Below are 24,588 nucleotides of genomic sequence, written 5' to 3'. Positions count from 1 at the left end.
CAATTTGTTCTTATAATGAAATAGCCTAACCCTAAGACCTGTATGTAAAATGGGAAATGAAATCCCGGCCTTTTGCAAAAAGTCGATGAGGCCTAGGTTGAAAGACAGGAAATACTTCGTACTGTTCAGGTTGATAGGAAAGATATTGGAAGTAGCTGAAGCTCAATACAAGTTAGTCTAAATCCGAACTTGAAATTCTTTAATTGGAGATGTAATACTCCTTTTCCCCTTAACCATGGTTAAGAGGGCAAGCTGTGAGCATACTTGCTTCTTGTCTTCCTTTCTGCTCATGGCTCCCCCCCTTTTTTGGACCTAATCATGGTGAAGCATTGTGTCTCTGCTGACTAACTATACTTAGTCAAAAATGAGAGTTTGAAAACTCTGGTGGCAAAGGCTACTTAAAGCGAACCAGGATTAGCCCTAGCATTGGTGTAGGCATAACAGCGCACCATGGTTAGCTCAAAAAAGGGAAAGGAGGGGTGAGGAGAAAGTGGGGTGAGTATTTATTTATGTATAAAAGGTAAAGGGACCCCTGACCATTAGGTCCAATCGTGGCCGACTCTGGGGTTGCGGCACTCATCTCACTTCATTGGCCGAGGAAGCCGGCGTACAGCCTCCGGGTCATGTGGCCAACATGACTAAGCCACTTCTGGCAAACCAGAGCAGCGCACGGAAATGCCGTTTACCTTCCCGCCGGAGCGGTACCTATTTATCTACTTGCACTTTGACGTGCTTTTGAACTTCTAGGTTGGCAGGAGCAGGGACCGGACCGAGCAATGGGAGCTCACCCCGTCACGGGGATTCGAACTGCCAGCCTTCTGACTGGGAAGTCCTAGACTCTGTGGTTTAACCCACAGCACCACCCGCATCCCATACATATAATATATATGTATTAAATTTATATATCCTGCACTTCTGGCCAAGCAATTCCAAGCCTGAATACAAGTTTGTGGCCTGTTCCCAATCTCTTAGGCCCCATTTGCCTAAAAGAAAAGGTAGAATTGTTTGTCCTTCTAGGTTAGCCATGGAAAACCTGTGGCCCTCCAGCTGTTGCTACACTCCAGTTCCCATCAGTGCCAGTCAGCTTGGTCAGTGGACATGGATGATGGGAGTTGTAGTCCAACAATGTCTGGAGGGCTGCAAATTCGCCGCCTTATCGGTCTGAGGCATTTTTTCTTCCCCAGCTCGGATTATTTGGAAACTGTGAAGAGAACTCCGAAAATGACAGAAGAGGAGCTCCGAAAAACCTCAGCTGGTTACGATGCTGTTTTCTTTCACCCGGTATGTGCCGACACAATAATGATCACTTTCTATATGGAACAGGGTTTCCCAAACTTGGGTTTCCAGCTGTTTGTGGACTACAATTCCCATCAACCTTGACCACTTGCCAGCTAGGGATGATGGAAGCTGTAGTCCAAAAACAACTCCAAAATGCTCTTTCTCAGAGGTTGTGGTGAAAGACTTGAATTGCAACATCTGCTGTTCTTCAGACCACGTATCGCTGTGCCAAATTGGCTGTGGGAGGAACTCTGGACATGGTGGATGCTGTGATGTCAGGGAAAACACGGAATGGGATGGCTCTGATAAGGTAACAAGGTGATAATTCTTCTTATCGGAAACCCTGTGTGTTTTTCAGTTCTATTTGCCAATGGGACCAGTAACCTAGAGCAGGGATGGGGAGCTTTTCCCCATTGTGGGCCGTGCTTCCTCAGAAGCTTATCTGTTGATACGGCATGTTGGTGGTGGGCCAAGGCATGAAGAAGTGGTAGGTGGGTCCACAGTCAAAAAGGGGCAGGGCACCCTCTTTTTCTCCTGCCACCCACTTTCTCCCCAGGTTTTCTCCTTCCTCATCATCAGTAAGAAATTAGGCCTAGAGGGCTGGTCCCTTGGTAGAGGTCTTCAAGCAGAGGCTGGACAGCCATCCACTGAGGATGTTCTAGCTCTAGATATAATAATAATAATAATAATAATAATAATAATAATAATAATAATAATAATAATTTATTATTTATACCCAGTCCATCTGGCTGGGTTTCCCCAGCCACTCTGGGCTGCTTCCAATCGAATATTAAAAATACAATACAGCATTAAACATTAAAAACTTCCCTACACAGGACTGACTTCAGGTGTCTTCTAAAAGTCAGATAGTTGTTTATTTCCTTGACATCTGGTGGGAGGGCATTCCACAAGGTGGGCGCCACTACTGAGAAGGCCCTCTGCCTGGTTCCCTGTAACCTCACTTCTTGCAGGGAGGGAACCACCAAAAGGCCCTTGGAGCTGGACCACAGTGTCCAGGTTGAACAATGGGGGTGGAGATGCTTCTTCAGGTATACTGGGCTGTGGCCATTTAGGGCTTTAGAGGTCAGCACCAACACTTTGAATTGTGCTTGGAAACATACTGGGAGCCAATGTACGTCTTTCAGGACCGGTGTTATGTGGTCTCAGTGGTCACTCCCAGTCACCATTCTGGATTAGGTGCAATTTCCGAGTCACCTTCAAAGGGAGCCCCGCATAGAGCGCATTACAGTAGTCCAAGCGAGAGATAACCAGAGCATGCACCACTCTGGTGAGACAGTCCGCAGGCAGGTAGGGTCTCAGCCTGCGTACTAGATGGAGCTGGTAGACAGCCCCCCTGGACACAGAATTAACCTGCGCTTCCATGGACAGCTATGAGTCCAAAATGACTCCCAGGCTGCACACCTGGTCCTTCAGGGGCACAGTTACCCCATTCAGGACTAGGGAGTCCTCCACACCTGCCCTTTCCCTGTCCCCCCAAAACAGTACTTCTATCTTGTCAGGATTCAACCTCAATGGCCATCTACTGAGGGTGTTCTAGCTCTGGATTTCCTACGTTGACCAGAGGATTAGGTGACCTATGGGCCCCACTTCCAAATCTAGGTTCCTGTGGTTCTATTAATTAATGCTTAATTTACTGCTTTGCTTGCTTGCAGGCCTCCAGGCCACCACAGCCAGAGAGATGCAGCCAATGGGTTTTGTATATTCAACAATGTTGCTATAGCAGCAAAATATGCCCAAAGGAAATATGGTCTGCAGAGGTTAAGTATATATTGGTCTCTACATTTATTAGTTTCTGGCCTAGAGTTTTCTAGCTTCTCTAGTGAATATTGTCATTGTTGGTTCATGCAGAGTTCTCATTGTTGACTGGGACGTGCATCATGGACAAGGAATTCAATATATATTTAATGAAGATCCAAGGTTTGTTGTTTACTTGTCTTTACTGATTTGGAACAACATTGTATATGCCTTTCAAAATTCTTGCAATTAGTCTGGAAGTGGGTATCAAGCATATTTAATAGAACATGTTAGTTCCTGACCTATTTTGGCACTTTTTGATATCCGTAAGATGCATAAATCATTAAAACTGATCATTGTAAAATCTACACACACACACACACACACACACACACTTAGAACGATGTTCAGTTGTAACATAACTATTTTATCACTATGTGTCTTGCATCATGTTCTATATTTTTTATTATTCATGCTCATCTTTTATTATGTCAGTTCATTCTTCCAGTTTATCCTGTAATTCTTCTGGGGATAGCTGCATTGGGCCATAAAGGTAAAGGTAAAGGGACCCTGACCATTAGGTCCAATTGTGGCCGACTCTGGGGTTGAGGTGCTCATCTTGCTTTACTGGTCGAGGGAGCCGGCGTACAGCTTCCGGGTCATGTGGCCAGCATGACTAAGCTGCTTCTGGCAAACCAGAGCAGTGCACAGAAACACCGTTTACCTTCCCGCTGGAGCGGTACCTATTTATCTACTTACACTTTGAGGTGCTTTCGAACCGCTAGGTGGGCAGGAGCAGGGACCGAGCAACGGAAGCTCACCCCGTTGTGGGGATTCGAACCGCTGACCTTCTGATCAGCAAGTCCTAGGTTTAACCCACAGCACCATAGAGAGTATTAAAAAATTATAATTCAGAGCTTTTCCAGGTTTGCCTGTGTTCAGGACAACGGCTTCAAAACCCAATTTACCTGTTAGCTTTCTGGGTGAACTTCCAAAGTTGAGAGAGAGTGGTGTGGCTGTTTGCTGTAATAATAATGGTTTGGCTTCTCATGTCATCTGAATCCAGATTTGTGGTTTAGGTTTCCTGGACAAACCATGAACTGTATACCACAGGACAAACCCTGGTTACAGCTCATGGCTAGTCAGGAGAGAGAGCTAAGCAATGAGGCCAGGTTTGGATGACATGTCAGGCAGCAGAATGACTAGAATAGGGGCAAAATGCTCACTATCTCCTCTCCTGTAAATCACATATTCCTGCCAAGCCATGCTTTGGCTTAGTGGACATGTGGACTAGGCCAATGTGTAATGTTGTCATGTTTCACGTTCACTCTTGAGGTAAAAATTTGGTGATTGCACATGCTGGAAAAAACCTTCAGGTGAGCATTAATGGCATAATTAACCTTGTTTTGTTCTTGCTTCCAGTGTCCTCTATTTTTCCTGGCATCGGTATGAACACCAGCAGTACTGGCCTACACTTAGAGAGTCTGATTATGATGCAGTTGGTCAGGGGAAAGGGAAAGGATTCAATATAAATGTGCCTTGGAATAAGGTAAATCACAAAATAGCTTAAGAATGCAACTGCGATAAGCTCTAGAAGTCATGCACCTGGTGCAATTTCTGTTTAAAAATGTTTTTCAATTGTTACCTTGATTATTTGTTTTTAAAAATGTTTTATACTGCAATAGTAAGGTATCAAGAGAGGTGTAAAATGGGTAGAACCCAGTTTGTTAAAAGTGATTCGAAGCTGAAGGTTGTGGAACTGGTGATAAGAGTTTGTAATGATTATATGAATAACAGATTAGAAAGGGGATTTATAACCTGATATGTAACATAGCAAAGTTTGTACAGATAACTGGATCTGCATGATACTGTTTCACAGATAATCTTTCTGTGTTGCATGTGTTCTGATAACTTTTTAACAAATAAGGAAAAGATTCATTTCCCATGTACACATCCCTTGGTTAGCGGAAATCTCTAATTAGCAGAGAAAAGCATTTCCCAGGTATGCTAATTGATTTTGTACTGGCATGGCTTCCATCATAGTGGTAACAAACACAGCCAAACCCTGTAACTGAATTTCACATCTGTATTCTATTTACATGTTGTCAGTTGTGACTCAATCCAGCATTAAACAGGCACGTAAGATTCTTCCCTCTCAGCGTACAATTTTAGGAATTGATCCTTCTGAGAATGGCAGGAGCCACAGCTCTGCCTCATTCTTTGAAGCCTTGGATCAGTTCCCTGAGATCTTAATGAAATCTTAGACTGCCTTGACAGTTTTAAAAGTGATTTGTTCATTCTGTTTTAATGCCTTTGCAGATTGGAATGGGCAATGCAGATTACGTAGCCGTATTTTTTCACGTCTTGCTTCCATTGGCTTTTGAGGTAACTTTCCTCCCCCATTCTGAATGTTGTAAATCTCGTTTGCATGAATTAGAAATTGTATCTAAAAGCCATTTCAACATATTCCTTGGTAGTGGCATCTTGAGAAATGATCTTTTGCTATAGGGAAATAGTGATTGCCGTATTTTTCCGTCTATAAGACGCCCTCGTGTATAAGACGCCCCCTATTTTTGGAGACCCAGATTTAAGAAAATGGGGGGAAATGTATCCGTGTATGAGATGCCCCCTAATTTTTGACATTATTTTTTAGGGGAAAAACCTCTAGTCTTATACATGGAAAAATACGGTATTTTATGTTGTTGCTTCTAGAAAAATGGTCCGCAGGGGTGAAGGCAGTTATCAGATAGAACTGCATTGACTAGGGAGTGATTAAAGAAATATACAGCTATTTTTAGGAAAGTAAATAGAAGCCTTGAGATGGTGATGGTTTTAGAGAAGCTTAGAGCAAGGGTTGCCAACCTGGTACCCATGGGCACCGTGATGCCCGTGAAGGCTTTCACCAGTGCCCCTGGACAGATGCCCTAGACTCTGAGCTTTCATTTTTAAAAAAAGTCCCCAGCCCTCCTAGAAAAAAAATTATGAGGTAAAACGTGCAGGTATCTTCTAAGCGATTTCTGTGAAATGAGGGTGGTTGTGTGGTGGCCATCTTGTATTTTCACCCTGGTACTGAGGAATGCTCCCTGTTTGATAACAACAGCACCTCTGTGTATGTGGAGATCACGCAGTATTGATTTTACACAATCAGGACCGGCATGACATATCTGATTTCCAATTGGTAAGCGTAAGGGAGGGTCGGCCTCTCTCATTTTGGGCTATGCTACACTCCACGTGGCAGCCATTTTGTTTTATGCTGTACCCCACCCCAGCAGCTGTTTTGTGACTGGCACCCCACAACACACTCTCAAAATACCAAATGCGGCCACTGGCGACCCATCTTGGAGTACAATGATCGTTCTTTTAGTGGAGATGCCATTTGTATGTGGTAAATTCTTTGCATGCTTAAGGGTCTAGATTCAGTCCCTAGGGTCTCCAGAGGCTACGAGCCCAAGCGGAACAGCCTTCTTCAACATGGTAAAGGTAAAGGTAAAGGGACCCCTGACCATTAGGTCCAGTCGTGGCCGACTCTGGAGTTGCGACGCTCATCTCGCTTTACTGGCCGAGGGAGCCGGTGTTTGTCCACAGACAGCTTCCGGGTCATGTGGCCAGTATGACTAAGCCGCTTCTGGTGAACCAGAGAAGCGCACAGAAATGCCATTTACCGGAGCGGTACCTATTTATCTACTTGCACATTGACGTGCTTTTGAACTGCTAGGTTGGCAGGAGCAGGGACCGAGCAATGGGAGCTCACCCCGTCATGGGGATTTGAACCGCCGACCTTCTGATCGGCAAGTCCTAGGCTCTGTGGTTTAATCCACAGCACCACCCGTGTCCCCCGTTCAACATGGTACCACTCTCCAAATGTTCCTGGGCTACAGCTCTCTTCATCTCTGACCTTTGGCTATGCTGGCTACAGAAAATGAGAGTTTTAGTTCAAAAAATCTGGAGGTCATCAGGTCCGGGAAGAGTGGGTGAGATGGACGACTGTCTAACTTGGTGTAAGGCAGGTTAATGTGTACCATTTATAGAGAATGAGAAAGCAGTATTTGCAGTCCATTTAAGTAGACCATTGATACTCGCATGCCAATGTATCTGCTTGAATTGATGAATTCCTGGCAGATTTCTATAGCTTCATTCAGAGTGCACTATAATGTATTGACAGTTTTGTTTTTTTTTTAAAAAAAAAAATCTTAGTTTGATCCAGAACTTGTTTTGGTCTCTGCTGGTTACGATTCCGGAATTGGTGACCCAGAGGTAAGTAATCTTCTACGTATATATTTTCCACCCCCCTGACTTTAGAGTTAAAATCTCTTTTCATATAAGAGCGAGAACAGGCAAATTTCCCAGAAGTGGTTTTCTGGTTTGATGAGCTGCTTGTATCTTTCTTTTTCATTTTTTAGGGTCAGATGAGCGCTACGCCGGAATGTTTTGCCCATCTCACTCATCTCCTAATGCAGTTGGCGAAAGGAAAATTGTGTGTGGTTCTGGAGGTAAACTTTAAATGCGGCAAGCTTTTTTTGTGTGATTTGTTTAAAGCACTTACTTGCCACTCTGTACCAAGAACAAACAAATCATAAGCAAAGTGTTGTACAAAAGTAATAAAACACATTAGAAAACAATAATAAACCAATAATGAACCAATATACAGTGGTACCTCGGGTTACATATGCTTCAGATGACATACGCTTCAGGTTACAGACTCCGCTAACCCAAAAATAGTGCTTCAGGTTAAGAACTTTGCTTCAGAATGAGAACAGAAATCGTGCTCCAACGGTACGGCAGCAGTGGGAGGCCCCATTAGCTAAAGTGGTGCTTCAGGTTAAGTACAGTTTCAGGTTAAGAACAGACTTCCAGAACGAATTAAGTACTTAACCCGAGGTTCCACTGTACAGGAATTTATTATTAATTAATTATACTGCCCTTCATCCAAAGATCACAGGGTGGTTCACATCATAAAAATACAAAATGAAAAGACAAAATACATAATCAAACCAAACCAAACCAAACCAATAACCCCTTCTCACAGAGACATATAAAAGATTATAGACTGTTTGGCTGTTAAGCAGCCAAACACCTGGTTGAAGAGAAACAATTTTGCCTGGTGCCTAAAAATGTGTAATGAAGGAGCCAGGAATATGCCAAATTAAAATTAACAGTCAAGAAACTCCTGGGTGATCAAGTTTGTTTTTTAACATACTTTGACCTATGGATACGTCCTTCTGAGGGGAGGCTGTTTCTGTATTTTGGCTGTGCCCATATTGGCCATGAGTCCTGGAAGACCTGCTCCCTGCCTTGCTGGCTTTTCCCCACCTGGAACTCAGCTATACAGCTGCAAATGAAACGTTTCAAGTGTGTTGTAAAGTGCAATATGAGAATGTGACACAAGATGGCGATGGTGAGCTATGGCAAATTCAGTATATATTTTCAAATGTATTTTAGGGCGGATATCATCTGAGGTCGCTGTCTGAATCTGTTTGTATGACACTAAAAACTTTGCTTGGAGATCCATTGCCACGTTTGTCCGGAGAAATGGCGCCATGCTTGAGGTATTTGTATAGGTTTGTGCACATGTGTCTGCATGCCTGGAATCAAAGACTACCACTCCCCTCAGGAGTTACTCACATGTGGGGTGGGGTTGCTGAACATGGGGTCACCCATGAAAAGAACTCCAGTGTAAACATTATCTCCATATGTGGGCAGAATTCAGCCAAACGGGGAGCACATTTTAAGTTCATTTAACTGAGGAAGTTTTAATCCCCTGCTCAGTCATTCCCTGTTGAAATAAGCAAGTCTTGTATCCCATCTTCATGCATGAGGTTGCTGTTTTTGGAAGACATTGGTAGTATATTTGGAAGTATGTACTATTTATTTGGGACGCAGGTGGCGCTGTGGGTTAAACCACAGAGCCTAGGGCTTGCCGATCAGAAGGTTGGCAGTTCGAATCCCCGCAACGGGGTGAGCTCCCGTTCCTTGGTCCCTGCTCCTGCCAACCTAGCAGTTCGAAAGCATGTCAAAGTGCAAGTAGATAAATAGGTACCGCTCCGGCGGGAAGGTAAACGGTGTTTCCGTGCGCTGCTCTGGTTCGCTAGAAGCGGCTTAGTCATGCTGGCCACATGACCCGGAAGCTGTACGCCGGCTCCTTCGGCCAATAAAGCGAGATGAGTGACGCAACCCCAGAGTCGGCCACGACTGGACCTAATGGTCAGGGGTCCCTTTACCTTTACTTTTACTATTTATTTAATGAAGAAGCTAAACTTAATGAGACTTTTAAAAGTGAAACCTAATTGTCAACAGCGGAAAACTAGCAAACCTACAGAGGAGAGGTTGGTCGCTGAGCTGGGTATATTGTCACTGTGTTGGAATCTGGGCTGGGCTCCATGCGCCATAATAAAACACTTGCATGGCAAGGAAGGATATGCCTGCCATCCTTTAACACATGATGTAAAAATGTGTTGATTACCGACTGACTTACATAGTTTCTTTTTGTTTGTTTGCTAGTCCATGGTCAGGATTCCCCCAGCTCTGTACAACGGAGAGTTTTGCAATATAAACCACAGACTATTAAGAACACGATAAAACATCAAACATTAAAAACTTTCCTAAACAGGGCTGCCTTCAGATGTCTTCTAAAAGTCAGGTCATTGACATCTGATGGGAGGGCGTTCCACAGGGCAGGCGCCACTACCAAGAAAGCCCTCTACATGATTCCCGGTAACCTCACTTCTCAGAGTGAGGGAACTGCCAGAAAGCCCTCAGAACTGGACCTCAATGTCCGGGCAGAACGATGGGGGTGGAGACGCTCCTTCAGGTATACTGGGCTCCACTTCACTGACTGGAGTTTCTAGGCCCTTTAGTTAATGTAATAAGGCATGCCTTTTTAGGGGTTGAACTTAATTTTTACAAATTTCTTCAGGGAAGGGTCTTAAAAATATGCTTTTTGGTGTGAGAAATTCAAATCTGTTATTTTTGTGACTGGACAACATTTTGCTTGGTCAGTTTGTTGAAGAAGCACATAAAGTCTATTGCAGGCATAGGCAAACTCGGCCCTCCAGATATTTTGAGACTACAGTTCCCATCATCCCTAAGCACTGGTCCTGTTAGCTAGGAATGATAGGAGTTGTAGTCCTAAAACATCTGGAGGGCCAAGTTTGCCTATGCCTGGTCTATTGAGTACTAATATAGTTGAAGGACCAGACTCTGCTATGCCAAAAATATATTTTTTAGTCCTTAGCATGCCACAAAACCTGCGATAATTTTTAAGTTGTTTTCTGTCCTGTGTCATTGCAACTTGCTAATGCAACATCTTTACAGATTCTTACTTTTAAATAATATGGGGACTGGGTTGATACTCATTTTTGTGTGTATTTTGTAGATAGCATTTCCTACACTCTTTTGTCTCTTTGTTAGTGCATTAGAATCAATCCACAATGTAAGAGCTGTACACAAACCATACTGGAAGTGTTTGATGCATGAAGGTAATGGCACACTTGTCTAAAATTTGTTCTAAAGTGCAGAAAAATTGATAAAATGAACGCGGTGAATGTATTAAAGCAACACATATTTTCAGGTTCAGATAATCCTCCAGTTAGGCCTCTAGTTCAACTAAGTTCTCTAGTCTGTCAGTTTAGGGGGAACTTTGGCTAGACTTTGATATAGCTGGATAGGGATTTTGTGTACCAATTTTTTTGCCCTATAGGGCGCACCGGCCCATAGGGCGCACCTAGGTTTTTTTTGGGAGGGAAATAAAGAAAAAAATTATTTCCCCCCCCCCAGGCATGGGGCTGGGGCAGGGGAAGCCCGAGCTCCCCCCGACCCCAGCCCCCAGAACAGGCTGCTATTTTGTGGGCGGTGGAATTCCCCCACCTCCCGCAAAAGCCCACAGAAGCCGCGCGCTCTTTAAAGGGGCTGCGTGGCTTCTATTGGCTTTTCTAGGAGATGGGGGAATTCCCCCACCTCCCTGAAAAGCCCGCAGGCTGCCATCCGCAAGCCTTGGGAGCCCAGCGGGAAGTCACGCCGGGCTCCCAAGGCTTGCTGAGAGCTGCCCGAAGCCCGGGGTGCGCTCCTCTGCGCTCCCCGGGTTTCGGGCTGCAGGCTGCTGTCCGCAAGCCTTGGGAGCACGGCAGGAAGTCGTGCCGGGCTCCCAAAGCTTGCGGATAGCTTCCTGAAGCCTGCATTCACCCCATAGGAAGCACACAGATCTCCCCTTCATTTTTGGAGGAGGAAAAGTGCGTCCTATAGGGTGAAAAATACGGTATGTGGGGGAATATAACTGATTGAATGAACATGGATAATTTTTAGTCTGTCCCCCCCCCTCACTTTCCAACCCAACACTCAAATGAAATGATGGCAAGTTTACACTGGATAGTCTAATGAGGGGGATGTTTGGCCAGTATACTTGGGTTGAAGTCATTGGGGCTAAACATGTTTAAGTTTAGGAGAAACAATTCATCTGGCTTGTAGAGCGTAGCACGTGGTTCCAGGTTTTCCCTCCTGAATGATTAAACATTATACGGTGTTTACAAAAGGTAAGGCTAGAGCAGGATTCTGAATAAAATATACCTAACTTTTAACATTGCCTTCCTAGAAAAATGCTCTGTTGATTTCTGCTGAGCCGTTCCATTTATTTAGAGTCATACACACAGTATGAGCTGTGGCAAAGGTGGCATTTTCCAGATGTTTTTGGACTCCAATTCCCATCAGCCTCAGCGAGTGTGGCCAATGATCTAGGAGGATATGAGTTCAGCAACATCTGGAAAGTACCACCTTGGCTATCCCTCATTTGTGGGCTGGATTTCAGAACCTTGTTCATTCTTGAAGACCTCTGGAAGTCATGGAGAAGTTGGGAACATATGCAGTGTTATCAGCATAGATCAGTGGTTCTCAGCCTGTGAGTCCCCAGATGTTGTTGGACTACAGCTCCCATCATCCCTGACCACTGGTCATGCTGGCTAGGAATGATGGGAGTTGTAGTCCAACAACATCTGGGGACCCACAGGTTGAGAAACACTGGCATAGAATTGTCTTCTGTTAAGAGTTAAGCTTTTCATAGTGTGTTGCCCAAAGATGTCTTCTGTTGTTTTCAGATATAGCTCCATTGCAAGACCTCAGTACCAGGGCACAACTCCTAAACCCACTAGAAGCTGGAAGACCAAATAGTGAAGAGGCCATCAAAACAGACAAGTTTCTGGAGCTCCACATGGAAAATATTTCATTTCCAAGACCTCATGTTAAAACAACCGTCGCCGTTGATGAAAGCAATGCACGCTTGCTTTCGCCATCTGTTCAAATTGAGAAGGAAAAGGATACGAAAGAACTCAAGGCCCTTCTCAGGTTAGACATACTCTCAGGAATAGAGTATGTTTATGAGAGATTGAGGTGCACATACCAGCCTGTTAACGCAAATTCCAAAGCAATTTTTTTTCTACACTTGGAATATTTCTAATCCTTTTTTGGGGCGTCACCTGCAGCTAACTTCATTATCAGTTTCTCTGATATTGGCATGCAGTGTGTCAAAACAGTTAATACTGAGTTAGGAGAACAGGAACAATGTACAATTATAGACCATGCACTAACAAAATGATTGGATTTCTCCCATTTACCCTCATGTCTCTCTGCCTTCATTTTCTGTTTTTGTAAAATGCGCCAAATGATGCTAATGCTTAGTAAAAGACGGCTCCTTGTTGAAGAACAACAGCATAACCTTTGATGGTTAATTATACACCAGGAGTCAGCAGACTTTTTCAGCGGGGTCTTGGCCGCTGTCCCTCAGACCTTGTGGGGGGGGGGAGGGGGAAATGAACGAATTCCTATGCCCCACAAATAACCCAGAGATACATTTTTAATAAAAGGACACATTCTACTCATGTAAAAACACGCTGACCATCTGCGGACTGGATTTAGAAGGCGATTGGGCCAGATCTGGCCCCCGGGCCTTAGTTTGCCTACCCATGTTATACACCTTGATACACATTTAAAAATTTCACATGTTATTCAGATTGTACAGTTATTCCAGCTTTCCCAGATTGCGACCTCTTTCAAAAAACACGTCTTTTGCAGCGGACTTGATGCTGATCTTGTGAAAGAAGGAAAGGACTTAAACTCATTTTTGAACATGTTGGCTGTCCTTGACAAAATCATTAAAAAGGAGGTAATATCAACAGTTACAATTGTGCATGTTGTAGTTCCTGATTCTTCTTTAGTCTGGAGTGGTTGCTATCCAGGCTTTGCTTAAAAGCCTCTAGAGCCCGATGTGTTCTTTAGGTATTATGTATATTAACTTGTGTTGCTTTTACAGGGATATGTAGCTTATGCATACAAATCTGAATCTTGGTATGACATATATGTTTCAATACACCTTGGGCGATAGCTAACATTACTCAGACTCAGACTTAGGTGGGTATCACCCCTTGCTATGATATAAAGATTACAACATCTGCATTGTTGAAAGACATTCCCCATTAAATTGCAGCATCCTGTTTATTAGGAGGCAATAGCTACATTTGTTTTCCAGCTTCTTGCTTATTTTGATCATTGGGGAAAATCCAGAGAAAATTGGGTTCACGACTACCAATTCAATTAGTAATGGTGACAGGGGTGCCAATTTGAATAAAATATTGGGAGGCCAGGTAAGCCCGCCTTGCGTAATTGATCACAAAACATGGCGCACACATGCCATTTGAATGGCAATGCCATCAACTTTGGAGGAGCCGGGCCCCCTCAAATATTGTATGGGGGTGGGGTGAAGGGGCCTCTGTCCCTAAGAGTTGGCTCCTACGAATGGTGAACGTGGTCTCATTTACTTTGCAGCACAAAGATATACTCAACAGACTGTTTTAAGGGGAACCTTTTTATTAGTTGTGCTTTTAAACACATCTTGATTGCATTTCAGAATAGAAATAAAAGTACAGTGGTATCTCGGGTTACATACGCTTCAGGTTACAGACTCCGCTAACCCAGAAATAGTGCTTCAGGTTAAGAACTTTGCTTCGGGATGAGAACAGAAATCATGCTCCTACGGCGCAACAGCAGGAGGCCCCATTAGCTAAAGTGGTGCTTCAGGTTAAGAACAGTTTCAGGTTAAGGACAGACCTTCGGAACGAATTAAGTACTTAACCCAAGGTGACCACTGTATCCTTGTTCTTTAGGTGACCAATGGTCTCGCAGTCTCATCTGAAGTATCCCTTTCTTCCGCCATCGCTCTAAAACACTGCCGTAACCTGAAGGTACAAAAGTGAGTAAGAAGCCTTTTGCATCCTGTGCTTTTCTGTGCAGTTCAGTTGTTGTTACAAAACGTTTAAGACGCTTTAGTTATATAACTGCTTAGTGCTACCTCTTGTTAATGAGTGCAGCAATGCTACAGAGCAATAATGTCTACCTTTTTTCGGGACTGGGATAATTCCTGACAGTTAGGAAAACAAATCTTAATATATTTTGTGTGCATATTTTCAGTTTGTTTGTGTAATTGGGTAGAAGGACCCAGGATTAGACGTGACGAAAAACACATATTTGCTCCTGCACAGGGAGTGAAGAGACACTTGTTACGTTGCTCTGGTGCAAATATGTTTATCGCTTCTCACATGCAGGTGCAAAGTATTAACTATTCTGAGTGACACTCCATGTATGCATATATTTTTAGTTCCAGATTCTGCAATCCTAAAATGGTTCTTTTGTAAACTAGAGAGCTTGGACACATGCATGTAGAATACAAGGCACAATTTCTTTCTTTCTCCCTTTTATCATCCATTTGCAATTTATTCCCTAGGTCTTTAGTCATCATTTCTGCCTGCCTGCTTGTTTGTTTGTTAGTGACTTACCTGGCTATATTTTGTAAATTTACTTGCACTGCTCGCCATGCCACTCTTTTTACGTACAGCTTATTGGCATGGTATTTTTGTGCATGATATCTATTTAATTTAATTTGAATGCCACATATATTTTAATGTGTGTTCCAATGCTTTAATGTCATTCTGCAGAGTCCTGTGTGTGTCTGTTGGTGACGTGGATGTGAAAACTGATTTTGATGATGGGTAAGGATTTCAAACCCACTCCCTGCTAAGTGGGTTTAAATGCCCAAACTACAGACAATACTATTACATTGCTGATGACAATTTGGGCAAGTTTTAAAAATGACATTGAAGAGATGGAGAGAGACTCCTTCCTTGGTCTACTGTTCTGCACATTCTTACCTGGGAGCAAGTCTAATGAGAATCAGTAGGACTTCCTCCTTAGTGTTCTTGCCTATGGTTGAACTGTAAATTGGTTCTCCTGTTGCTAGACTGGCTTCTAGAGCATCTTTTGAAAACATATCTGCTAAAATGGAAAAAGAACAAACAAGTTGGCTATCATGATTATTTACAGACAGTTTCTCCCATGTTTTCTATGACTCTAGATGACCCCTTCCTAAAATGTGAGGATTGTTATGTGGATTTCAACCAGCCCTACAAGAGCCCAGTTACTTATTGCTTTAATTCATAAAGTATTCCTATTTAGCATCTAGTAGGACACAAATGGGGAAATTGTGGCCCTTCAAGTTTTGCTGGACTGTAACTTCCATCCTCCCTTAGCACTGACCATTCTGGCTGGAGTTGACATAGCTTGGGAATCCAACAACAGCCAATGTGTGTGTGTGTCACAGGTTTCCCATCACTCTGGTAGAATCTACCTCCTCCTTTTTGTTCCACAGAAAAGTTCTCCTGATTAATATCGGTGCTAAGCCGCCGAAGAAATCTGACACCAAATACAATATAACTGTGAACTGGGAAAAGGTAGGCTTAACATTTTTCAGATTCTTTTTCTTCCCTAAGTATGATTTATAGAGGGTGCAAGAGTCTGAGCTTGAAGCTGAGCTAAACATTGAGCAATATCCCCTGATTTCAAGGGCTGATGACACCCAAGTGTTTGGGAACCCCGAGCCAGTTAGGGATTGCAAATATGTGTACCGTATTTTTCGCTCCATAAGACGCACTTTTTTCCTCCTAAAAGGTAAGGGGAAATGTGTGTGCGTCTTATGGAGCAAATGGCGCTGCACAGCTCTCCCTCTCTGCGCAGCGCCTCTTCAGCAAAGTGGGAGGAGAAACGGAAGGGGCTCCATTTCTCCTCCCGCTTCGCTGGAGAGGCGCTGCGCAGAGAAGGCCACCTTAACCTCACTGGGTTGTTGTGAGGTTGTTGTGTGATAGCCCTTGTTTAGCCCCCTGAGCAACTTGACAAACAGACAGGAGAACATTATTCTTGTTTTCCCTCTTCAGTCAGTCTTGGATTCCATCACTGCCCAAACCATGTGCCTCTGTGTCTCCAGATGATCCCATTTTTTCTTCTGGGGGTTTCTGTGAGAGAATGAAATCCAAGCACTTATGCCTGTTAAAATGCTTCTCCTGTTCACTTGCAAAATGAAGCATTTGAAAAGAGGCTCTACAGAAATAAAAGATTCAGATATTTTTTTCTTGTTTTCCTCCTCTAAAAACTAGGTGCGTCTTATGGTCGGGTGTGTCTTATAGAGCGAAAAATACGGTATATGTTCTTAAGGCTGTGTGTTTACGCATGTATGAAGCCTGCACTTTACTTGTTGACTGCAGGAAATATCGATATGTGTCCTGTAAACACATTTGTTGTGTGAAGGTGGATGAACTCCAGCATAAATTGCTTAAAAACCCTACTTTGCAAATGTGTTGCACTGAGCTTACTATGCAAACCTGCACCTAGTGGTTAGGAAATGTTGATTTTTTGAAACAAAAACCAACTGAACGACTTTGGGTTTGTGACTATACGACTGTATTAATTTTGTTTTATTTTTTAACTGAAGGGTGTTGAAACAAACAACTTTTTCTCTCCTGCCCTTGGACTCATTCTTCCGGTTGCATACAGCTATCAGCCTGACCTAACCATTATAATTCTTGGACCAAACCAGAATGTTGGGCAAAATGGGATTTCCTTGCTTATTCGCTTACTGCAAGGCTTGGCACAGTCTCACATTCTTGCTCTGATTCAGGTAAAAAGTTGTTCTTAATCTTAATGACAAAATAAGTATATCATATTGGGTTTTTAGGAGGAAAGAACCGGAGAGAACACATTGCATTTTCTGCCTCCCCACATTTAAATTTTGTGTCATCCATGTATTCTGTAAAGTGTTGCACAGTCTTGTAGCCTAATTCCAGTGCAAAATTACATTTTCATATCAAAGAATTCCCCCAGCATGTGATATCCTTCAGGACTATGCTCTGAGCCTTTTGGGCTTGCTGATCAGAAGGTCAGCGGTTCAAATCCCCACAACAGGGTGAGCTCCTCTTGCTCTGTCCCAGAAACAACAGCCTAGCAGTTTGAAAGCACACCAGTGCAAGTAGACAAATAGGTACCGCTGTGGCCGGGAGGTAAACGGCGTTTCCGTGCACTCTGGTTTCCGTCACAGTGGTCCATTGCGCCAGAAGCAGTTTAGTCCTGCTGGCCTCATGACCCGGAAAGCAGTCTGTGGACAAACGCCGGCTCTCTCAGCCTGAAAGTGAGATGAGCGCTGCAACTCCATAGTTGCCTTCGACTGGACTTAACCATCCAGGGGTCCTTTACCTTTTTTCTTTTTTTTTTACCTATTGTATTTGTTCCACATTTCTACATTCTCTGGTCCCCTGGAAAATGTGCATATGCATAGCAATTACAATCTAGCTTTCATTATCCCCATACCAGTGATCAAGAGTGGTTCTCATAACCCTCCTATTAAACTTGTATTTGAGGCACATGACCCCTGATGCTGATTTATCAATCACATCTTTTGAAATCCCTGGCTTGGTAGAAACTTTTCAGGGTATCAGACAGAGAACATTCCCAGCCCTGTCTGAACATGCTGAGAATTGATTCTGGAACCTTCTGTGTACACTCAGGTGCCCTACCACTGAGTGACATCCCTTCCTCATTAAAACAAGATCAATAAATCAACAAAATAGAAGCAATTAAAACATGGAAGCCAGCATAAAATCATCAAACAACCAAGCAGAACAAAAGATGTTCTTAAAAATGAAAGAACCAGTTATAGTTCCTGGATGTAATCCATAAATCAGTATGGATTCATTGGAATAATATGTTTTATTGGCTTTTTTTTAAAAAAAGGAAACTGAGGTAACACTCTTGCAAGATATAATCAAACCCCTGACGAGTGAGTTTACACCTTCCTTTGGAACGTATGCACCAGATCTGAAGGAGAATGTGCAAAGGGTAATAGAATTAAGAGAGCAACTTCAAAAAGAATGGAAATTGCTTCAGTGTTCAGGCAAGTAATAAGGTATGTATCAAGTATAGAAGGAAAGTAAAATTAAAATGGACGTTGAATTTAGACTGCAGTCCTAAACATGTTTATCTAGAAGGGAACCAAGTTGAACATATGGGGCTTGCTTCTGAGTGCATAGGATTGAGTTGTTAGTACTGTTTTTCTAACTACAGTGGTGCCCCGCAAGACAAAATTAATTCGTTCTGCGAGTTTTTTCGTTCTACGAGTTTTTTCGTATTGCAAAGCACCAATGCGTATTGACGGTTTCCCATAGGAATGCATTGGCGGTTTTAAAAAAAAAGGCGCAAGACGTTTCATCTTGCGAAGCAAGCCCATAGGGAAATCCGTCTTGCGAAGCACCTCAGAAAACGGAAAACTCTTTCGTCTTGCGAGTTTTTCGTCTTCCAAGGCATTCGTCTTGCGGGGCACTACTGTATGGGGCTTGCTTCTGAGTGCATAGGATTGAGTTGTTAGTACTGTTTTTCTAACTACTCTGTCCTTTTTCAAGGCCCTGAATCAACTGCCATTACAAAAGCTCATGTTGCTTTATGCTGTAAAATCTGATGGATTCCTTCCTTCCACTCCCTTATATAGCAAACGTTTCCATGGCTGAAAGATGAAATTTACTTGGCTATCATTTTGGCTCTCCCTTTTGGTCTGCATATCCAGAATCAAAATAAAAGGGGAAATGAAGATTATTTAGAAAATCAGCAGAGAAAAAGAATGACGAGTGAGCTACGCATCAGGAATGATACTGCAAGAATCATTTCACATTTTACTTTTCTATCTTTTCCAAATGGAATTTATGTATTTCACAAAATACTTTTCTATCTTTTTTTAAATTAAACTATAATTAAACAAGACTGTGTTAACTTCAGGTTGTAAGAAATAAATTTGCCAACACTAAGGATGCCAATAAACACACTGGCTTGGTTTGCGTGTAACACTAAACAAAACTGCTGTATGGCTTAATGTGAATGAGTAAGGATGTTCCTGGAGCAAAAAATCATAACTGCTTCTCTCAGTTCTGCCACACTACCCAGAACCAAACCATAGTTTGATTTAACATTTGCAACAGTTGCAGCTGTTGAACTATGTTCACGAACAATTCCACACAGAGTGCATTGCAGTAATCTAACTTGGAGGTTGCTAGAGCATGGCTTGCTGTGGCCACACTATCTGCTCTGTCCAGGGAGAGAGCCAGTGTGGTGTAGTGGTTAAGAGCTGTAGATTCGTAATCTGGGGAACCGGGTTCGATTCCCCACTCCTCCACATGCAGCTGCTGGGTGCCCTTGGGCCAGTCGCATTTCTCTGAAGTCTCTCAGCCTCACTCACCTCACAGAGTGTTTGTTGTGGGGGAGGAAGGGAAAGGAGAATGTTAGCTGCTTTGAGACTCCTTCGGGTAGTGATAAAGCGGGATATCAAATCCTTCCTCTTACCTGTTCTATTTATATGGTGACTTTGGCAGCAGCCCCAGCGGCGCACAAAGGAGATCCTTCAAGAAAGAAGGTATCTTTGAAGCAGGGGAGAACTCGACGCTATGCCCTGCTTCGAGGGAAGAATCGCTGAAGATGTGGAAGGACTGTCACAGACCTAACACAGGGGGCAGAACGTCCCCTCGGCCGCCCATCCAGCTGTGACATCCACCCCAGGGACTTAAAGCAGATCCCACTGCTGAGCTCACAAGAGCCGCCTTTTGGCAGGAACCAACAGATGACCAGGAGATGCAGCAGAAGAGCATCTCTGACTGCATGGCTTTAAAAAAAGAATAGGTGACTGAATGGAAGAAAAGGCCGGCAAAGGCTACAAGTCCTGATGGAGACAACGGTGCTTCAGAAAAGCCATTGCAGGAGGTCCCAAGTGGACAGAGGGCTCTTGGGCTCAAATCCTGTTTGTGGCTTTCCTACTGGCATCTAGGTGGCCTCTGGGAGAAGAGGAGGCTGGATGAGGTGAGCCCTTGGCCTGATCCTGCAGGCCTTTCTTGTGTGTTTCCTAAGGCCACTCTCCTTCCCCCTTCCCTCAGAGGTGAGGGAAGAGTCCTTAGTCTGGGCTCCAGTCCCTCCCGGGATGCGCGGCTCCTAAGCTGAGTCTTTCCCTTGCTGCAAAACAAACAGAGACAGCAGGCGCCTGGCTCCCAGCCACGCTAACACCAGTCTGGGGCAGGAGGGTGGGAGACCTGGGAAGGGGGCATTTCCTCTCACCTGATCTTACAAGCTTTCCCCACTTGGCCTCCGTACGGGTGTCTCGGCTCCGTCCCGGTCGGCCTAGCTCAGAAGCAGCAGCTAAAGTCTCCTCTCTCTCTGAAAAAAGTTGAGATGCTGTTTTAATTGGAGGAAACTTTGGCTGCTGCTTCTGCACCAAATAGGGCCAGGAAGGAGCCATGCCCGCATGGAGAAGGGGCAGCGTGGAAGCGGTGCGAGGGATGACAGCTATGAACCGCTGGGATGTCCTCTGGTTCTTCACCCTGGGAGCTGGAGCTGGAGTCTCATCTCTGGAGGCTTCGCCCTCTGGAGGAAGCAGGACATCGTATGAGAATGGGCTGTGACTGGAAAAAACTACTGACAGAACGTCAGCTCAGACGCACATTCAGCTGTCTTGGCCACACCAAATATTGAAAGGCTTCTCTCTCCATTTTCACTGTCATGGAAAATCCTGGAAATCCTGTAGTGTGTTCAGGGTGCTGGGAATGGGAGCTGTCGGGAATGGTAGGTCCTTGACAAAGGACTGTTCCCATGATTTCTTGTTGGAAGCCAAAACCGTGAAAGTGGTAGAAGAGGCCTATGAATGCCCCGTGTGGTGGATGCTCTCAACAGGAAGCCTGCCACTTTTGTGGCGGTTAGGTTCTGGGGATCGCACCTCAAACCAGAATCTCATAGGGTCAAAACACATGGGGATCAGGACTGGGTGGGATTGCCAATGACTCTTTTCCTGGACACCTGCCTGTTTTCTGTCCCCTTTTTGATTCTTTAGATTTTTGGGCCAAGAACATAAAGCTAAATGCACGCAAGTTAGATGTGCCAAAGTTGCAGGCCTTCTGTAAACGTCAAGGAATGATGGACACATGCAATTGTGAACCAGGGGAAACTTGGTTCTTGGTGAGTGAACAAGATCACCCTGCCAATCTCGCAGGAGCCGCCTCCTTGCGGGAATAAGGACGCCAAGGAGAATCGGATGCCCCACAAGAGCATCTTGGATGAGGTGACTTTCAAAGAAGGTGAGGGTGGAGAGGGTTATGCAAGGCAACCCGGCTGGAGGGAGTAATGCTCCTGAAAAGCACTTCCTGGAAGCCACAGGTGGCAAGAGTGTTGCTAGGACTCCCAAAACAGGTTTCACAAGGACCCCTTCGTTCCCTCTGCCCCAGTACCTGAGGGTCATCGCGTCTCTCCAGGGATTTGACCAGAACAAGGTATACTTTGGGGAAAGGCTGCCTCCCTGCAAAGCAAACGGAGGAATCCGCAAGTGCCTGGCTCCCAGCCATGTTAGCAGCAATCTGGCGCATGAGGGTGGGAGACACGGGAAGGAAGCATTGCTATAATATAGGGCACTCAATTGGCATTTCCACTTGCCTGAAGTTTAAGCCTTTCCCCCCTTCTTCTGGCCTGCCTTTCTCCCAAGGAAGAAAGAAGCTCAGTTAGTCTGATTGGTTGGAGGAGTTCCAGATAAATAGATAGATAATAATATGTATCTATTTTATTCCTAGGTTCATTATGGTAATTGAGGCCACCGGTTGAGGTTGGCTAGAATCTCAGGAAGGACATTTCATGGGATACAGAAATTAGAGAAAAATATGGGGCGCAGGTGGCACTGTGGTCTAAAGCACTGAGCCTAGGGCTTGCTGATCGGAACGTTGGTGGTTCGAATCCCCGCGATGGGGTGAGCTCCCGTTGCTCGGTCCTAGCTCCTGCCAACCTAGCAGTTCGAAAGCTCACCCCAAAGTGCAAGTAGATAAATAGGTACCGCTCTGGCGGGAAGGTAAACGGCGCTTCCGTGTGCTGCTCTGGTTTCGCCAGAAGTGACTTAGTCATGCTGGCCATATTACCCGGAAAAGCTGTCTGTGGACAAACGTTGGCTCCCTCAGCCAGTAAAGCGAGATGAGCGCCGCAACCCCAGAGTCATTCACGACTGGACTTAACTGTCAGGGGTCCTTTACCTTTCTTATGGGCTAAGAAGGCAAGGAGAGCCACTTCTTCCCCTGGTCCGTTCCACACACCATTTCTGCTTCAGTCTGAAGGAAGGAATGACCGGGGGGGGGAGAGAATTCTGGGGTTCATCTCCACAGAAGCATTCCCAACCAAAGCTGGATTACCCAATGGGCAGAGCAGACACCAGCCATTGGGCTCTGCGACAACAGATCAAATTAAATTCTGTTGTTTTGTGTAATAAAATTGGTTTATTAATATTGTTGGTTGGCAAAATAAAAAACGTATCAGGAGATCATTTGAGAGGAACCCAATGAGAATTTGACTGCCTGGGGCCCTCACAGGTTTTAATCTGGAACTGTGCCCAACCAAGGGCCAACTTTGGGCTCTCAAATGTCAACAGAGCCCTGTATGACCCTACAATTTGGCAGCCTTCCCTCTTGTTCACCTGCATTGTTTTAGCCCCCTCTGCAACGTGGTGCCCGGTGTGAGTGCACCAGTCGTGCCATCCTTAAACTGCCCCAGCCCAGCCTTGGGATGCGGTGTTGGCATGGGAAAAAATCACACCCCCTGTCCTGGCCAGGTGGACTGCAGAGAAACCTCCATAAAACTATAAAGGTAAAGGGAACCCTGACCATTAGGTCCAGTTGTGGCCGACTCTGGGGTTGCGGTGCTCATCTCGCTTTACTGGCTAAGGGAGCCAGTGTACAGCTTCCGGGTCATGTGGCCAGCATGACTAAGCCGCTTCTGGCGAACCAGAGCAGCACATGGAAACACTGTTTACCTTCCCACCGGAGCATTACCTCTTTATCTACTTGCACTTTGATGTGCTTTTGAACTGCTAGGTTGGCAGGAGCAGGGACCGAGCAACGGGAGCTCACCCCGTAGTGGGGATTCGAACCGCTGACCTTCTGATCGGCAAGTCCTAGGCTCGGTGGTTTAACCCACGGCGCCACCCGCGTCCCTCTATAAAACTATAGGAATATCTAAATCAGGCCTTTCTCCTCCAGCTGGCAAGATGACAGGAAAACACTTCCCCACCACAGAAAGTCACAGCATACCTGCACATTTTGGTTTGTATCATGGCACCGCTGTGCTGCTGCTTGGCCAGAGCCTTTCCTAAACCACGGCCCTGCGAAGGAAGAAGGACATTGTATGCTCCTGACATAGGCATCCACTCTCGGGGACAGGGGTCCCATGGGCCCTCCTCAACGATTTTCTTCTGGGGCAGATCGCCCTCAATATCTCCCCCCACCCCAACAGCCTTCTCAGCTCTTTTTCTGAGCCTGCTGCCTCCCCACAGCCAACATCCCTCCATCTCCTGCGTGGCACAGAGCAGCTCAGCAGCAGCGCAGGGAAAGGCAAGCCAACAGAGGCAGCCTTCCCACTCCTGCCATGCTGCCCATGCCCACATCACCACTGACTGCCAACAATCTCTGCTCCTGCCTGGGCACATGACGCCCCGACCCCTGGCTTGGAAGGAGGAAGGGCGAGGGGCTGGGACAAGATGGGCCTGCTCCCCCCCAACCCAGCCCCGTTTCACTCAGGTCGGCGCCACAACCTCCCTGCACATGTGGGGAATGGGTTCCCCATGGAATTAACATACCACAACTTCCAAGGTTTCATTTTTATGTCCGGCACCTTCTCCTTCTCTCAGTCCAGGCGCCACAGCACCAGTCTGGGGCAGTAGGGTGGGGGATACTTGTAACCAACCAGTTATTCACAACACTAAATATACTCTGGGGACCACAGCTGAGGACCTGCCAAGCTATCAACATCTATGGACAAGTCAAGACAGGGAGCCAAGCCACATGCACCAGTGACAGGTGATGCTATTATTATTATTATTATTATTATTATTATTATTATTATTAGGACAGGGGAGTGCCTGGCATGCTCTGATCCATGGGCTCACGAAGAGTCGGACACGTCTAAACAACTAAACAACATTATTATTATTATTATTATTATTATTATTATTATTATTAACGACAACAGTATTTCTATGCCACTCATCTCCTCTGGGCCTTGGAGCTCCTCCTACCTTCAGAGTTCCTTCTCATGGGCACTGATGGACACACTTGATCCTATTACTGGACTACTGATCCCGAAGAGCTTCCCAGCCCAGCTTCAGGTCCCCCACCAAGTGCCCCCCTTCTAGAATCC

At 45.0% G+C, this 24,588-nt stretch overlaps 1 protein-coding gene and 1 long non-coding RNA gene across 9 annotated transcripts in view; one reads left to right on the top strand and one right to left on the bottom strand.

The window, feature by feature from the left end:
• HDAC10 (histone deacetylase 10) overlaps positions 1-19,239 on the top strand; it is a 23,658-nt gene extending 4,419 nt beyond the window's left edge. For 3 of the 8 annotated variants that reach the window (XM_083399713.1, XM_083399714.1, XM_083399715.1), the window contains 18 exons: positions 1,185-1,281; positions 1,491-1,588; positions 2,952-3,056; positions 3,148-3,216; positions 4,456-4,582; positions 5,353-5,418; positions 7,228-7,287; positions 7,434-7,523; positions 8,473-8,579; positions 10,441-10,508; positions 12,117-12,363; positions 13,090-13,180; positions 14,178-14,263; positions 15,006-15,059; positions 15,716-15,797; positions 16,832-17,017; positions 18,127-18,286; positions 18,878-19,239. In XM_083399713.1, the coding sequence (XP_083255839.1) occupies positions 1,185-1,281; positions 1,491-1,588; positions 2,952-3,056; positions 3,148-3,216; positions 4,456-4,582; positions 5,353-5,418; positions 7,228-7,287; positions 7,434-7,523; positions 8,473-8,579; positions 10,441-10,508; positions 12,117-12,363; positions 13,090-13,180; positions 14,178-14,263; positions 15,006-15,059; positions 15,716-15,797; positions 16,832-17,017; positions 18,127-18,286; positions 18,878-18,903 (1,819 nt within the window). In that variant the 3' untranslated portion in view covers positions 18,904-19,239. The other 5 variants (XM_083399717.1, XM_083399718.1, XM_083399716.1 and 2 more) reach the window with 4 other exon arrangements.
• LOC310658258 lies at positions 14,213-24,588 on the bottom strand. Its single transcript, XR_014502141.1, has 3 exons — positions 24,467-24,588; positions 15,219-15,342; positions 14,213-14,249 (listed from the first exon to the last, which is right to left on the bottom strand). It is a non-coding gene; the product is annotated as an uncharacterized lncRNA (long non-coding RNA).

Source organism: Podarcis tiliguerta, assembly GCF_965153285.1.
Source record: "Podarcis tiliguerta genome assembly, chromosome: 10".
Taxonomy (NCBI): domain Eukaryota; kingdom Metazoa; phylum Chordata; class Lepidosauria; order Squamata; family Lacertidae; genus Podarcis; species Podarcis tiliguerta.
This window is presented reverse-complemented; position numbering and strand designations above follow the sequence as displayed.